The sequence below is a fragment of the Sminthopsis crassicaudata genome, chromosome 6, assembly GCF_048593235.1.
Source record: "Sminthopsis crassicaudata isolate SCR6 chromosome 6, ASM4859323v1, whole genome shotgun sequence".
Taxonomy (NCBI): Eukaryota; Metazoa; Chordata; class Mammalia; order Dasyuromorphia; family Dasyuridae; genus Sminthopsis; species Sminthopsis crassicaudata.
In genome coordinates, this window is record NC_133622.1 from 29,359,618 (window position 1) to 29,375,060 (window position 15,443).

Consider the following 15,443-nt stretch of genomic DNA (forward strand, 5'->3'; position numbering starts at 1 on the left):
AAAGAGAGCAAGACAAACTGAACTTGGGAAATGGAGCCCAACGAGCCTTCTTTTCAAAACAAGTGTTCTCCCGGTAGCACTTTGGGGCTGCAAACCTCGGAGATTTTAAAATTGGGAATAACAAAGGATAACGGGAGGACAGCCAGTGGCCATAGTGGGTGGGCCACTCTATGTTCATGTTGTTTCAGCTGGCTTAGTTGTTCATCCACTCCCGAGTGTTAGAGTAAGTCCGTTCTGTGGCAGGTGAGCGCAGGAACCAAGGGCCGCCATGGGTGGCTCGGTCTCTTAGGGACCAGCTAGTGCTAAAGAAATGGAGGCTTAATGATGCGACGCCTGCCTAAACTCACATGTAGCTGGTCCAAGAACCAATCCAAACTCGGGCCTCGACAGAGAACATTCCGTTTTAGAGAGAATATCACACAAAGGGGCTTCCTGATGGGACTTTAGAACCGGATCCCCTCACGTTCTAGATAGCCCAGTAGTGGAGCCTTGCAAAAGGGCTCTCCTGATGGGACTCTAGGACTGGAAGTCCTCCGTGTTCTAGATAGCCTTGCAGCAGGGCCTTCCTGACAGGACTCCAGAACTGGAAACGGTCCTCCCCTTCCCCCCCCCAGACAGTCCTCCCCTTCCCCCCCAGACAGTCCAGCAGTGGAGCCAGATGGGGCCTCTTGCTCTTACAGATGAATAAAGCAAGGCCCAGAGCGCCCCCGCTCCCGCTGACCTCGCCAGTCAGGCCATAGGCGTACAGGGGGCACGCGGCGGGTCGTGGCTCCGCCCAGAGGCCGCAGCTCCCCGCCTCCTCCCACGCTGGGAGGGTGGGCTAGCCTCGGACTCGCTTCCCTCCCGCTACTTTCAGCCCCGCCCCCACGGCTACCCGAGCTGGGCGGAGCCACTCCTGAACTTCCCGCCTTTCCCGCCCGGCCGGAGAGCTCTGCTGGGGCGACCGTTTAATTGCAAGCCCCGGAGAAAGGGGCACAGAGGCTGGGCTGGAGGAGGAGAGAGCCCCCTCGCCCTCCCCTTCGCAGGGTCCCGCTTCGTGTGACGAGAGGGAGGGAAGGGAATGCGGTCCCGCCCCCGGACTGTCTCAGACCCGGGAACCCTCGCGGGCTCTCCCTTTTCTGCCTCAGCCCCCAAGAGGTACCCTTTTTTGCCCCTCCCTCTTAGGAATGCCCGGCTCTGCTTGGGGGAGGGGAAGGGCGGGGCCTCGAGCGTGACGTCTCCTTCCCCTTCCCCCACCCTCACGGCTACCACAAACCGCCCTCAACAGGGGTTGGCCATACGGGTAAACAGAACACCGCCCGCGCGCTACAACCGGCCTCGCGCCCAGCGCTCAGCCCCGCCCACCGGAGCACCACTGATGGGGCGGGGCCATCCGGGATGGGGGTGGGGCCGTCCAGGGGGCGGGGAGGGGCTCATCCTGCCGGGCCGAATTCCTCGCCCCTCCCCCTCGCTCCTCGGGGCCACCGAAAGCGTTCCGTCTCCGTTTTCCGCGCGGTCCGCCTGAGGGGGAGAGGGAGGGGTGCCGCGGTGGCGCCACTGTCCCCCCGACTCCAGGGGCTTAGGCTTCCTGGAGAGGAAGTTATCTTGGAGTAGCCCCCGGACCCTCCCCTCCTGGGCCAGGGGGGTGGGGGGTGCCCCAGAGACGCTGAAGAGCATCCCTACTCTGACTCCTCCCCCTCCCCCTCCTCCCCCTTCCCCTTCCCCCTCCTCCCCATCCTCCTCCTCCCCATCCTCCTCCTCCTCTTTTTCTCCCTCCTCCTTCTCCTTCTTCTCCTCCCCATCTTCCTCCCCCTCTTCTCCCTCCCCTTCTCCTTCATCCTCCTCTTCTTCTTCCTCTCCATCCCCCTCCCTCTCCCTCTACGTCTCCCTCGCCTCCTTTTCCTCTTCTTCCTCCTCCCCCTCCCGTTGTCCCTCCCCCTCCCCCTCTTCTTCCTCCTCCTCCTCCTCTTCCTCCTCCTCCTCCTCCTCGGTTCCCCTCTTTCTGCATCTTCCTCCTCCCCTCTCCCCTCTCTTCCCTCTCCCCCCCATCCCCTCCCCCTCCCCTCCGCCATCGGAGCTGCCCGAGACGCTGGAGCTTGGGTAAGTGTGTCTCCCTCCCCTCAGGGGCTTGGACCCGGAGCTGGACACCCTTCTTCGGGCTACGGAGCCCACGTGCGCGGTTATCCCCACGCCCCGCCCCCATGCCGGCTGGGGGCTCCCGAAACCGACTGGTGGGGCGCGCGGAGACACCCCCCTCTCCTCGTGCGTGGGACCGTCCTACCCTGGGACACTCAAGTTGGGCAAAGTTCGCGGCGGGCGGGGGGGGGGGCACCGGCACTGATTAAGCCCTTGCTGTATGCCACCTGGGCATCTTTGGGAATGTTTTTAATAGTTCAAACTTTTTAAATGTAAAATAATGTCATTTTACTAATAAAAATAGTTTAAAATATGTCCTCCCCCTCCCAAAAGATTAAAGGGACCTTGTACCTTGCAGCATGCTTGAAACGTACTCAAGAAAATTTCAATGCGTAATTTTGGGGTGAAAAAATATAGAGGGACGCGGATAGCTGTTAGTGTGCTGCTATTTTTACTTCACGCAGCTGTTCGATACTTTTTGTCGAACAGATGAATAACTTTGTTCTAGGTTGTTTGACAACTGGGAGGGAATCTAATGCAATGAGTTCTTGAGTCTGGGCATTGATTGGATGAACTTTATAAATGTGAGATAGGTGCTTGTCATGGAATGTTCGTGTTGGGGACCAGCCCTCCGTAGTGGTGGTGTCCTAACCGCGGGACTGGGAGAGGGCCGAGCAGTGTCTCATTAACATACCCGTTCCTTTTAAGTTAATCAAACTGCGCCTGGTTTTTGTATTTTTTTTGCCCCCATCTCCCCTCCCCCCCTCCTCCCCCCCGGCCATGGAAAAAGATGGTAGCAAAAAACGTTTTTCAAATCCACACTGATTGGATGGGTGATTTAGAACGCTCTGCTGGCGCGGAGTACTTTTGACCAGATGAATTCATTTTGAGGTATACTGCCGGTAGAGAAATTGCTAAGGTTGTGTGTTTTTAGGGAATATCAAGGACATATTTTTAGAAGTGGAAAAAAAAAAAAAACTTAATGTGTAAATATGTAGACTGTTGCAGAATGCCTTTTTTTTTCCTTAAACTTAAAACAGGATGTGGTTGCTGTTATCTGTTTAAAAATGGATGATACCAATAGTTGTTTTGCCATAACTTCAAATTCATGTTATATATCAGAAGACTCCCAGGATTAACATATATATGTGTATATTTATATGTACACACACACACACACACACACACACACACACGGTTTTGTTTGTTTGTTTGGTATCATTGGTCCTCAGTGTTTTCACATCCTAACTTCTTTCCTAGTCTCCCCAATCTCCTGGCCACCCTAATCTGTTCCGACTTTAAAAGAAATGTGGAGACACTGTAAGGATTCAACCCCCCCCACCTGCACCCCAACTCTCTAAAACTGTACTTGGCAGACTGTTTCAGTGGGTACAGAGAACAAAGTGAAGGTTCACATTCCCTTGATATCTTATTCAATTGTCTTCTCTTCACTTCTCCCTGCTTCCTGTAGTCACGATTGAAAGAAACACTGGTATAACTGATTTACATATTCTTGGATCATTACTCTAAATCTTCTTTTTAAAAGAGCACCTTGTAATTGTCTCCCTAAGACTTTGTCCTCAGCTGCCTTCTTGAAACTCTCCCTAGGTGGTCACACCAACCCCCTCGGCTTCCTCTTTCCCCACTGGACATGGATGGTTGCCATCGCAATCTGGTCCCTCTTCCTGCCCATCTTTATTTTGTGGTACTTCCCTTCACGAGCCATATGCTCTAGCCAAACTGGATCACCTCACGGCTCAGTGTAACTACAAAATTCTGTACCTGTAGAGTGACCCTGTAGAGTATGGATAGATGTATATATGTGTATGTGTGTGTGTGTGTGTGTATACACATATATGCCTATTGAAATCTTTCCAGACCTAGCGGTCTTCTCTAGGAAACTTTCCTGATCTCTAGCTAGAAGTGGCCCTTCACTTTTCTCAGAATTTTTCAGAATACTGTTTGTCTCACGTACTTGCTCCTGGCCTAACATATTTCTGTTTCATTTATTTGTGTGTCCTGACCTTCCCACCCAATAAATTGTGAGCTCTTTGAAAACAAGAACTAGGCCCTTTTTTCTTCTTTCTGCCTGGATCATAGCAGTGTCTTCTTATACATAATGCAATACAAACAGAGAGTGTTTGTTGACTTTAACATCAGAATGTGTGTTATATTCTGAGAAAAATTCTTTTAAATATTCCACATTACTTTTACATTAAGAAAAGCTTACAAAGGAGGAGGAGGTGGCCCTGGTAGAGTGAGAGGTGCCCTTTGCAGGGAATCTTGAAGAGATACAATTGACATAGGGGGAATTTTAACTGTTAAAGCTGTGTTCCAGGCATTTTGGGAAGCAGTGGAGATACCAAAAGAGATCTAATAACAAGCAAGGATGGCAGCCCTTAACTTTCTAGGAGTTTGTTGGCCTTTTTTAATTTTTAAAGTATTCATTTTATAAAGTACTTCAAAGAATCGGTGATTGTTATGGGTACTTTTATCAATAGTACAGATTATAACTATCTACACCACCTCCATGGTGGCTGAAGGGAATCAGGAAAGTCTGAAGCCTTTGAAGAGAGTTTTGAAAGAAATAGGATTTCTGCAAGAAATAGGAATCCAGTCAGAGTAGCCAGAGCCTGGTGTGGAGATGGGAGATGTAGTGTGGGAACAGCAAGGTGGACTGGCTAGTAGGAAGACTTGAGGGAGCGCAGCCTCTTGCAATCATCTAAATGAGAGGACGAGAGCCCAACTCGGGTGGTGATTGTGTGAAAAGAGAAATGACGGAGACTTTGCCATGGATTGGTGAGGTTGTTTGAGGAAGAGTAAGGAATCAAGGATAGCACCAATATCATCCAAAGGAGACACTTTGTTAGAGGAGAGCCTTAAACGTTCAGTTTACTGTATTGAGCAATTATTTTATGCTTGATAAACAGTAAATATGGTATATTTTGTGTAACTTTTTCTCAGCCATGTAACACTGAAGATGTGGTCTCTTATAATAAATCATTGACAAAAGGATGCCTTTTCTCTTCATATTTCCTTCAGAGATACCCATTCTCAAAAAGTTTTTGGAAAAGTAAGAAAGGAGACGTGGATCAGTAGTTATTTATGTTCCATTGTCTTCTGAGGGTACTGTTGCTGTGCTGGATTCTTTTCAAATCATTTGGTGTCTTATTTTCTTTATCCTTAGAGTTGATCCCTTGATGCTTTCCGAGTTAGGTCACTCTAATATGGATTTATTCTATTTGTGGTTGGTCCAATCTATTCATCCTATTTTTTATTCCTTCTTTAATTTTCCTTTAATTTTCTTTTTTCCGGTTCTTGTTCATATTTTATCTTTAAATGTTCTTGGGTTGATCTAGCTAAGTTAGATCTCACACCAAACTTTATAAACTTCATTATTTCAGAAAATGATTCAGCTGCTTTTTTTTTTTTTTTTTTTTTTTTTTTTTAAGGTTCAAGAATAGTTTATATTCTGCTTGTTTGTTCTTCATTCTCAAAGAGGATCATGACATCCAGGAAGTGACACTGTGACATGTAACTGAATTGCAAGGTCACTTATCTCACTTTTCCCTCCAACACCATCTGGATCCAGGGGCTAGAGAGAGAGATCAGAGTGATTGGAGATGAGCCTGATGACCTTTTTAAGCTAAGGTCTTCAACAAGTCTCAGTTCAATAATTAAAGTCAAGTAACTGTTAAGGCAAAGAATCTCCTTTCACATTGTCAAAAAATAAAACTAAACTAATTAAGTAAACAAATAAATCTGGGAAGCGAAGCCTCTCAGCATTTCTGACCAAAGCAAAAATGATTGTTATTAGCATTCAGTTTGAGTCATTTTGGACCCAGACAATGACCAAATAGGGCTTGGCCTGGACCTGTTGATGGCCAATGAGAATCAAAGTTCTTTTTAAGGTCTGGTCCTTAAGAAAGAAATCTAGCCAATAAACCCCAGAATGACTTGGGAATGTTCAAAGATTAAAAAAAAAAATCTGTAGGGAAGGGTATGAGATCCATTGAGGACAGAGGGAGGGATATGTGTGGTACATAACCCACCCATCCAAGAAATCTCAGAGATCTCTCAAGGTGTAAAGAGAAAGTTTTATTCATTTCTCATGAAAAGCAGGTATCACCCCCACCATAGAAGAGGTGGAAGTGAGGTTCGAGCACAGGTAGCAAGGGCAATATATGTTCTCTGATGCAACATTAACCCTTCCTCCCTCCTCACCCTCATTGACTGGGAATGTGACCTTATATTCTAAGGTACAGCAAATGGGGAAGCAACATACAAACTCAGATTTAAACAAAACCATGCCTTTTGCTGACCCTGAGACACATGCTCTCTATGTATGGGCTGGGTAGATAAGGGATTCTATACCTTCCCAGAATCGTTCTGTCCATCCATATTCTGGGAATTATTTGCCAGGGAGGAAAGGGAGGGGGAAATAGGAACATGATCCCATAGCTTGGTTAATTTATAATTTTCTTTTGAAGAAATATCAAATTTTTCCCATTCAGAAAGAAAGGGAGGGAGGGAGAAAGAAAACATTTTGTGAAGCACAATAAATTTGTTGTCTTGTTTTTCCTGTTTAGAACATTGATTTGTTAGGTTGGGGTTTTTTTAATGTCAGTGTTTTATTATTGGTTTTAATAGAATTAGAAAAGATTTAAAATTATGATGTTTGGAACCAAGAATTATTATTATTATTGTTATTATCATTATTATTATTATTTAGGAGGCAATCAAGGTTAAATGACTTGCCCAGGGTCACACAGCTAGGAAGCGTGTTAAGTGTCTGAGGTCAAATTTGAACTCAGGTCCTCCTGACTTCGGGTCTGGTGCTCTATCCATTGCACCATCCAGCTGCCCCTCAGGAATTAATTTTCAAAGGAAAATGTGACTCTTCCCATAAGAGACATTTTGGCATCTTTTAGATTAAAACAAATTATCTGAAATCAGTTGTCCAAGCTTTCCACATGACATCTGCAATGCTAATGAGTTCTGTGATTTTGGGTCTCATTTCTCATCTCAAAACATGATCTAAGGGAAGGGAACTTCCATTATTTCTTCAATATCTCAGTCATCTCAGGAAAAACATTAAATCTGCAACAATTCCCAAGTCTGCCACTAGGAAGATTGGGGTTTCTAGATCCTTGTCAATAGCCACAGTTGTCTTACCTGGATTTTTAAGCATTGAGTTGATCTAGCTAAATTAGGTTGCAGATACTTGCACCATGATATACAGGTCTGATAATACATTTCATGAGTCACCTAGGATGCAGACACAAAATACATTTTAAAAAAACCTAGAGGAAATACTATCAGGGTTACAGATAGATGATTAGGGCTAATTTTGTGCTTAGCTAGAAAGTCATATTTTAGAAATTAATAATTGGATAATGGCTCTCCCTGGAGTATCTTAAAGAACCTTCTAATTATCCTGTATTTATTGATTGGCAGAACAGGGCTCTCATTATCCATATGTATCAAGGGACTTTCACCTTCAGCAATGAAGTGTAAAGACTGGGAAAGTTAGATAATTTATCTCTTCACGATTGATACTGATGAGTTCTTTTAAGATAGCCTAGTCACCTGAGGACAAAGCAGCCATTAGGAACTCTGGGGGTATTCTGATTCTTGGCTGGTAGGTCATAATGGGTAACTTAAGGAAGACCCCCTTCGCCTGGCTGAACAACTCGAGGTGTCCTCAATGCTTGCGCTTGTGGAACATCCATCTACTGTTAAGGCTAAGTAAATTTCTTTTGGTTAACTGCTGAATGACTTAACAAGTATCTCATTTTGTTCTGATAGTGAAACTAAACTATCAGGAGACTGGCCTGAGTCAAGCTCAGCTCACAATAGATTTTGTGAATATAAATGAGATTCTGTAAAGTGTTTTGCAAGCTTCAAAATGCTATATAAGTGTCAGCTTTTATCATTGCCTTTATTTTTGGTGTAGGGAATTCTTAATTAAGTACCAATTCTTTTACCAATGGATGTTGGCACCTGTTCAGCAAATTGGTATCTTAGAAAACTGACTCATTCTAAGAGGTTAATGACTTGCCCAAAATCACAGGGCTAATGGATGACAGGAATAGTGATTAAAGCCTGATCTTTGCTGAAGCCTAATTTAGTATTCCCGTAAGAAGGAAGTCTTGCTGTAAGGAAGTAAACCTCTGATCTGGTATTGACAGGCTTTGTAAGCAAAGTAGAGTTTTATTTACTCAGATGATGAAAATATTCTCAGCATAGCTAATCATGTCATTCTTTACCATTTTTCAATGGGGTTCAAATAGAAATAATCTAGGGATGAGCCAAGACTTGCTATTATTGTTTCATGTTTCTTATTCTGTAGATTATCATGTAGGTAGATAAAGTATCTTAGGCATAATTTCTTAAGTTTGAATGAATATTTGAGATTTTTGGTAGCTTAGTTTCATTTCTTATTTTGTCTAATCCAGGTTTAGGGATGAGGATGAGGTTTCATGATTTTCATGATTGGTCTTCAGAATGAAATTGGGGTAAAGATACCTTTGACCAGAAGTCACCTATAACATAAGATATTTCCAAGTTTGTTATGTTATAATATTGACACATAAAAGAGAACATTGATATCTTCATTTCACTCGTACCTGTGGGCTTTCTCCTTTAAGTGGTTAGTACCATGTGCCCTGAAGCAGGTAGAATATTGGTATTTATGATTTGCTTTCGTGTTTTGGAAGCATAGTAGGTGATTACTAAATGCATGTTTGTTCATTGATTGTGATGCCAGAAGGTTAGGACTACTTCTTTTCCTGTCTCCGGTATCTGCTGCTCATTATGAAGGTTTCTCATAGGGCCAATTTGTAACCTTGTGCTAATAACCCTGCCCTCCTCTGACTCGAGTATCACAAAAATTGGAGGGCTAACGAAATCAGTGGTCTTGTCAGAATCCAGTAACATATTGGTCGGGTCTTCCCAACTTCCGTGGTGGTTTGAGTAGATACATGAAGTGTTTCCTGGCAGTCATCATCCTAGTTGGTATTCCCTTACTTTGATTTTGACATTGCCCTCCTACTCCTCATAATATGAACAATGGATTTGACTTTGAGGAAGCTGCTATTACTATCCATTAAATTTTAACCACAAGGCTTGAATGATAACTATAGTTCAAAGTAAGCATGTATATTATATTTTCTCACAATTATCCAGGATGTCTACCGTTTCCTTATGAACTAAAAATCTCAGCTATGATTAATTGATGGTGCCTTCATTTAGAGGTTATATGTTCAGGTAGAAAATAAATAATTCAGAGAAAAATAAAGTGTTCTTTCACTTTTTTTTCTCAGAAGATAGGCCCATATTATCTATATGGAAGATCAGAAAACATAAGGGTCCTCTGCGTTACCTACTTCTCCTCCCTCTTCTGGGATATTGGTATTCCTTCATTGTTTATGCTTTTCTTAAAATTTAAAGAATTACAAAAGCCAGTTGGGGTAGGAGGGGGAAACAGAAACAAATGGTTGTAATTAACAGCAACACTTCATTTATAGGACTATATTATTTATTTTCCAGTTAGTTTTTAATCTCTTTGCATTGTCCATTACTGAATGTAATTTTCATTGTGGTTTTCATTTGAAAAGGATGCATTAACTTTTTCTGCCTTTCTGCATTTGGTTGGGAGGTTTTTATGTCTTAATATATGGTCATTTTTTGTGTATGTGGTATGTACTATCACAAAAAGGTATATTCTTTTCTATTCCTGTTAATTTTTTTTCCAGAATTGATCATATCTCATTTATTCCAGAATTTTATTCACTTCCTTAACTTCTTTCTTGTTTATTTTTTGGTTAGCTTTATCGAGTTCTGAGAGGGAAAAGCTGAGGATCCTTCACTAGTAGAGTTTTAGTATCTATTTCCAGTAACTTATTCAACTTCTCCTTCAGAAATTTAGATGCTATACCATTTGGTTACATATAAGTTTAATATTGATATGACTTCATTGTCTGTGTTGCCTTTCAGCAAGATATAATTTCCTTATTTATCTCTATCAAGTAGATATATTTTTGATTTTTCTTCAAAAGATTATGATTGCTATCCCTGGTTTCTTTGCTTTAACTGAAGCATAATAGATTGTACCTCAGCCCCTTACCTTACTCCCTGTGTATCTCTTTACTTCAAATGTGTTTTTTGTAAATGTTGGATTCTGGTATTTAATCCATTTCTGCTATCTGCTTCTATTTAAGGGGTAAGTTCATCTCATTCACATTTATAATTGTGGTAACTATAGTTCCCTTCCTGGGGTTTTCACTTCTTTATCCCCCACCCCTTTTCAGGCTGCCCTTTCCCTCCTCACAAGTGCTTTACTTCTGTTTACTGCCTTCCCCATATACCCTCCCTTTTATCAGTCCCCCCTCTCCCTGTTCTATTATCCCCATCCCTTTTTGCTTCCTTATAGGATAAGGCAGATTTCTGTATCCAACTGAATGTGTTATGTTATTGCCTTTTGAGCCAATGTTGATGAGAATAAAAGTTTAAGCTTTGCCTGCCACCCTACCTCTTATGTTCTCTTCCCTTATATTTATGTAGGATAATTTATCCCTTTCCATCTTCCCCTTCCTTCTTTTAGTGCAATTTTCTTTCTCACTCTTCAGTTTGTTTGGGGAGTATCAATGTCACTTTATATCCACACTCTCTATCAACATATATTGCTTCTAATTATTTTTATTGTAATAAAGTTGACAATACTGTCAAAATGGCTGCAATGTAAATATTATCTTTGCTCTTTATAAACAAGTAGTTTAACCTTATTGAATTTTTCATGTTTCCTCATTTCTTTTTTACCTTGTTTCCCTTAAGTCTTGTCTTTAAAGGTCAAATTTATATTCAGTCCTGATCTTTTAATTCGAAATTCATGGGAGTTCTCTATTTTGTTAAATATCCATTTTTTCCCTTGAAAGATTATACTCAGTTTTTCTACGTAAGTAATTCTTGGTTTGTAATCCTAATATCCAGAAGCTGGTATACTATATTCCAACCTCTCCAACTTTAAGGTGCCAAATCTTATGTAAGATTATGTAAGACTGTAGCACCATGATACTTGAATTTTTTCTTGTTTGCTCTTTCAGTGCTTTCTACTTGATCTATGAGCTCTGGAATTTAGCTGTGACTTCCCTGGAAGTTTTCTATTTGGGAATCTCTTTCAGACAGTGATTGGTGGAGTGTTTGAATTTCTATTTTGCCCTCTGGTTCTAATATATCAGGGCAGTTTTCTTTGATGATTTCTTGAAAGATGTTGTCCAGTTCCTTTTTTTTTTTTTAAATTTTTTTTAATTTTTTATTTTAAATCATGCCTCTCAGGTATCTAATAATTCTTATGTTAACACTTCTGGATTTGTTTTCTAGGTCATTTGTTTTCCAATGAGAAATTTCACATTCTCTCTCTTTGTAACTTTTTTGATTTTGTTTTACCATATCTTGATGTCTCATAGTCATTAGTTTACACTTGTCCGATTCTAATTGCTAAGGATTCTTTTCTTCGGTGAGCTTTTGTACTTTTTCCATGTGGCCAGTTCTATGTTTTTATGGAATTATTTTCCTCAGTAAATTTCCGCATATTTGTTTCCATGCGATTGACTTTTTAAAAAAAATAATTCTCTCACATTACTCTTAATTTCTTTTCCCAATTTTTCATCTACTTCTCTAATTTATTTTTTAAAAATTATTTTACACTCTTCCAGGAGTTCTTCTGGGGTTTAAGACCAAATTACATTTTTCTTTTTACATTGCAGCCATTTTGACAGTATTGTCCTTTTCTAAATTTGTGCTTTGATCCTATCACTATAGTAACTTTATGGTAATTGTTTTTGCTCATTTTTTTTCCTTGCTTTTTGTGTGACTTGGTGTTTTTATGCCCCAAGCTTTTTGGGCTGGGACTCTAGCTTGGGTTTCAGGGCTTAGTTAGCTACATGCTGACTCTGGAGCACAAGCTGCTTTTCTGGCTAATGCTGCGAGATAGGACCTCTCTGTCTGCCTGCCTGCAATGGGGGGCCTTGCTACTGTAATTTAAGGGAGAGTAATTTTGGATTCATTTTGCTTTTTAAAAATGTTTAAAGCAAGTACTCTTGCATGTTTGAGTGTATTGCTAGAGTAACTATGGGGTTTGTTGCATATATTTGCTATTTGGCAATACTACCTACTTCTCACCAGCTTAAATGGCAGTGCTTGCCACTAGTCATTCTCCTACCTAGTAGACCACTTCTTGAGACTTCTTTGATGGAAGATCTACCTTGTGCTCGTTAGTATGGATATTTCTTGTGGCTTTTTCCTGGGCCCTCTTCTGTCTCCATACAGTGTCAGTTTCCCTCCCGACCTGCAGTTCTATATTGTTGACTTAGCTCTAGATGAGCAAATGATCTCATTGCGATTCTTAGTGGTTTAGTGTCAAATGTTAAAATAACTTATTATTGGATTGTGGATTCCTAATCCATTCTGCTATTCTCTTCCTCTTTGTGGTTGATGTGAGAAACAAAGTTATGTTCTCCTAGTGGAGGGAAACTGGGAGTAGTTAAGAGGAGGGGAACAGGGGACCTCCTGATACCAGTTGGAAGGAGGTAAAGCTGGACAGGAGTTGTGTTATAAAAAAGCCAAAAGCGGGACAAAGGTATTGCATGGATAGAGTGCTTGGGCTTAATTGCTTCATAAATATGAACTTTTTCCTCCCCAAAAGGTGATAAGGCTCATAGGCAGCAGGAGGGGGGGAACCCCTCTACTTGGGAGATGGGGGGCTTTTGTAAGGCCGGACTCTGACTCCCTCTGAATTTCACAGCCACTTCTTTCAGCAACTCTCAGAGCCCAAATTGCACCACTCCCTGACTGTGGTCATTTCTCCCGCCCTTATTTGAGGTCAGAGTTTTGAGTTCATTCTTTTCCCACTCTCTGTTGTGATTATTTTTTCCCCTCAATACTTCTTCCTCTTTTCTTTTTCCTCTTCTCCTTACTCTCTCCTCCTCCATTTCAGTTATGAAAAATTAAAAGTTCACTTTCTTCTTCCTTCCTCTATAGCAGCTGATTTCTTTTAGCCTGTTATCTCTTTCCCCTCCTCTAACACTTAGAAGCAGAATCAGTTTCATCCCAGGACTATTGTTTACTGATTTAATAATCCCCTCAATTTCTTTAAAGAGTTTAAAGGGATACTTGTTTTCTTCTCCCTCTTTTAGAATCTTAGCCCTGCATTATCAACTCTTTACATTTACTCAAATGAACTTAGCTTTCTAAGTTTCTCTAGACACTTGTGTTTTGAATTTCAAAATTCTTATTCAACGTTGGTCTTTTTCTTTTAATGTCTGAAAATCCTTAATTCCAGTAAAGGTACTTTTCTCCTGTAACATATTCATCTTGTATATTGTACTCCAAGGCTTCCTCTTTATTTGTAGTAAGTATCTGGTCTTAAGTGATACTGATCATGAATTGTCAATATTTAAAATTCTTTCTGGATACTTGCAGTACTTTTTTTTTTTCCTTAATGGGAGCTCTGAATTTTGCCTACAATATTCCTGGGATTTTTTCTTTTAAGATTTCTTTTAGGATATGAATTAAGGCATTTTATAATTTGTGTTCCGATTCTAATAAACATACATAGTTGTCCCTTATGATTTCCTAAAATACAGTGTCTAGGCAATGGTTTGCTAGTAAATAACTTTTTTGTGGGAGGTTAGAGGAAGAGAATATATGTAGGGGGAAAATGTGTATTTTTATGTTTAACTTGCATAGTAACATTTTCTTTATCACTTTTTAAAAGTCTAGAACTCAACAAAACAGTAAACCAAGTCATGATTTGCAGAGTTTGCTAAATTCTGAGGTATAAATTCTCACACTGAAAATTTAACAATTGGTACTTCTAAGCCATGAGCTTAGCCAGTTTGAGCTGGTTCTACCTTGTGATTGTATTTAGGGTTTGTTTGATTTTTAATCATGGACTTTTGGGAGTCTGGTGATTCTTAAATGATCCTTCTTTGACCTATTTCCAGTTGTTTTGATATCAACTATTTAGTATTCTATTTTTCAATCTTGTTCTACTATTTCTTGATGCCTCATCTCATTGATTTCTTTTTGGTCTATTTTAATAGTCAATGATTCTTATTTCTTGGGTAAGGTTTACCATTCTTCCTTTCAATCCTTTCCTTTTGAATTTTTATTTTCATTTTTAAAATCCCTTGCTTCATTTCTTTTAGGCACTTATGTAGACGTTGTGGAAAATCCATTCTCAGTTTAAGGTCTGTGAGAGAGTTCTAGAAAGCAGGGAAAACTATGGTTATGTCATAATCAAAAGATATCAATACAAACTTATTAAAAAAAGAAAAAGAAATCTTGTCACTCTAGATATTCCCCCAAAGAAGGCAAAATGAGGGATGGGAATAGTTATTGTGTATTATCTCTGTCATGCAAATTTGGAGCAAAGTGGAGAGTGGTGTTAATTCCATGGGTCTTTTTTGCTATAAAACACCCATAATGCCCCTTTGAACCTTCACAGTAACTCTAGACTTCTACTATCTAGTATGAGTTCCATTAAAAGTTGATCTGGTTTCTGGTAAGGGAACTCAAGACTGAACAACATAAGGAGGTTGATCTAGATTTCCTGGGGATATTGCATATCAGAGAAACACTTCCTCAGGAAAGCCGAATCTAAAGGTTTTATCAAATTGCTGAGGTTCTCAAGGGGGGAGTCAAATAGATTTGGGTTTGGCGCTCTCTATAAGACTTAAACTATCTAGGTAATTGTATTTGTCTCTATGGAGAGTGATTTCTTTTTCTAATAATGCATCATCCTCCAGATGAATGGCAGAAGTCCAAATTTAACTGGTTTTGGTTCAAGTCAGTAACATGGAATAAATGTTGTCTTATGTGTCATCCATGTGGCTACATGTGCCCACTACTTAATACTATTTTGTTTATAATAATCCAGCACAAAGCCCTGCATAAAACCATACTTAATAGAACAGAAATTTGGAGGCTTTCATTTTGTCTTTTTGACTGTGGTTATATTCCCAAAACTAAACATAATAATCCAATGAATATAAGGAATATTTATGTATGGATTTTAGCCATTTAAATTTTTGTTGAATTTTATTTTTCTTGTTAATGGCATCGGCAAGTTAGTTTTGATTAATTTTGCATAGATTGGACTAATGGGCAAAGTAGGCTTGCTTAATAATTAAAATATATGGAATCTTATTCATCCAACTTTTCATTATTTTATTTGCCTACCACTCAGGCATTAGAACTTCCATGAGCTTCAGGGATACTTCAGAGGACCATTTGGTTTTCCTGTTACGCTACTGGTGCTCTATAAG

The 15,443-nt window shown here is 40.6% G+C and overlaps 1 protein-coding gene across 5 annotated transcripts in view; it reads left to right on the top strand.

The window, feature by feature from the left end:
* Positions 1–987: 987 nt before the first annotated feature.
* Positions 988–15,443, top strand: part of KLHL5 (kelch like family member 5) — an 86,414-nt gene continuing 71,958 nt past the window's right edge. For 2 of the 5 annotated variants that reach the window (XM_074275566.1, XM_074275565.1), the window contains exon 1: positions 2,004–2,079. Coding sequence is in view for 2 of the 5 variants with exons in the window: in XM_074275562.1 (XP_074131663.1) it covers positions 1,061–1,137 (77 nt within the window). In the remaining 3 variants the exon portion in view is untranslated. Of the gene's footprint in view, positions 1,138–1,432; positions 2,080–7,787; positions 7,864–15,443 lie in introns of those variants that run through there. The other 3 variants (XM_074275562.1, XM_074275564.1, XM_074275563.1) reach the window with 3 other exon arrangements.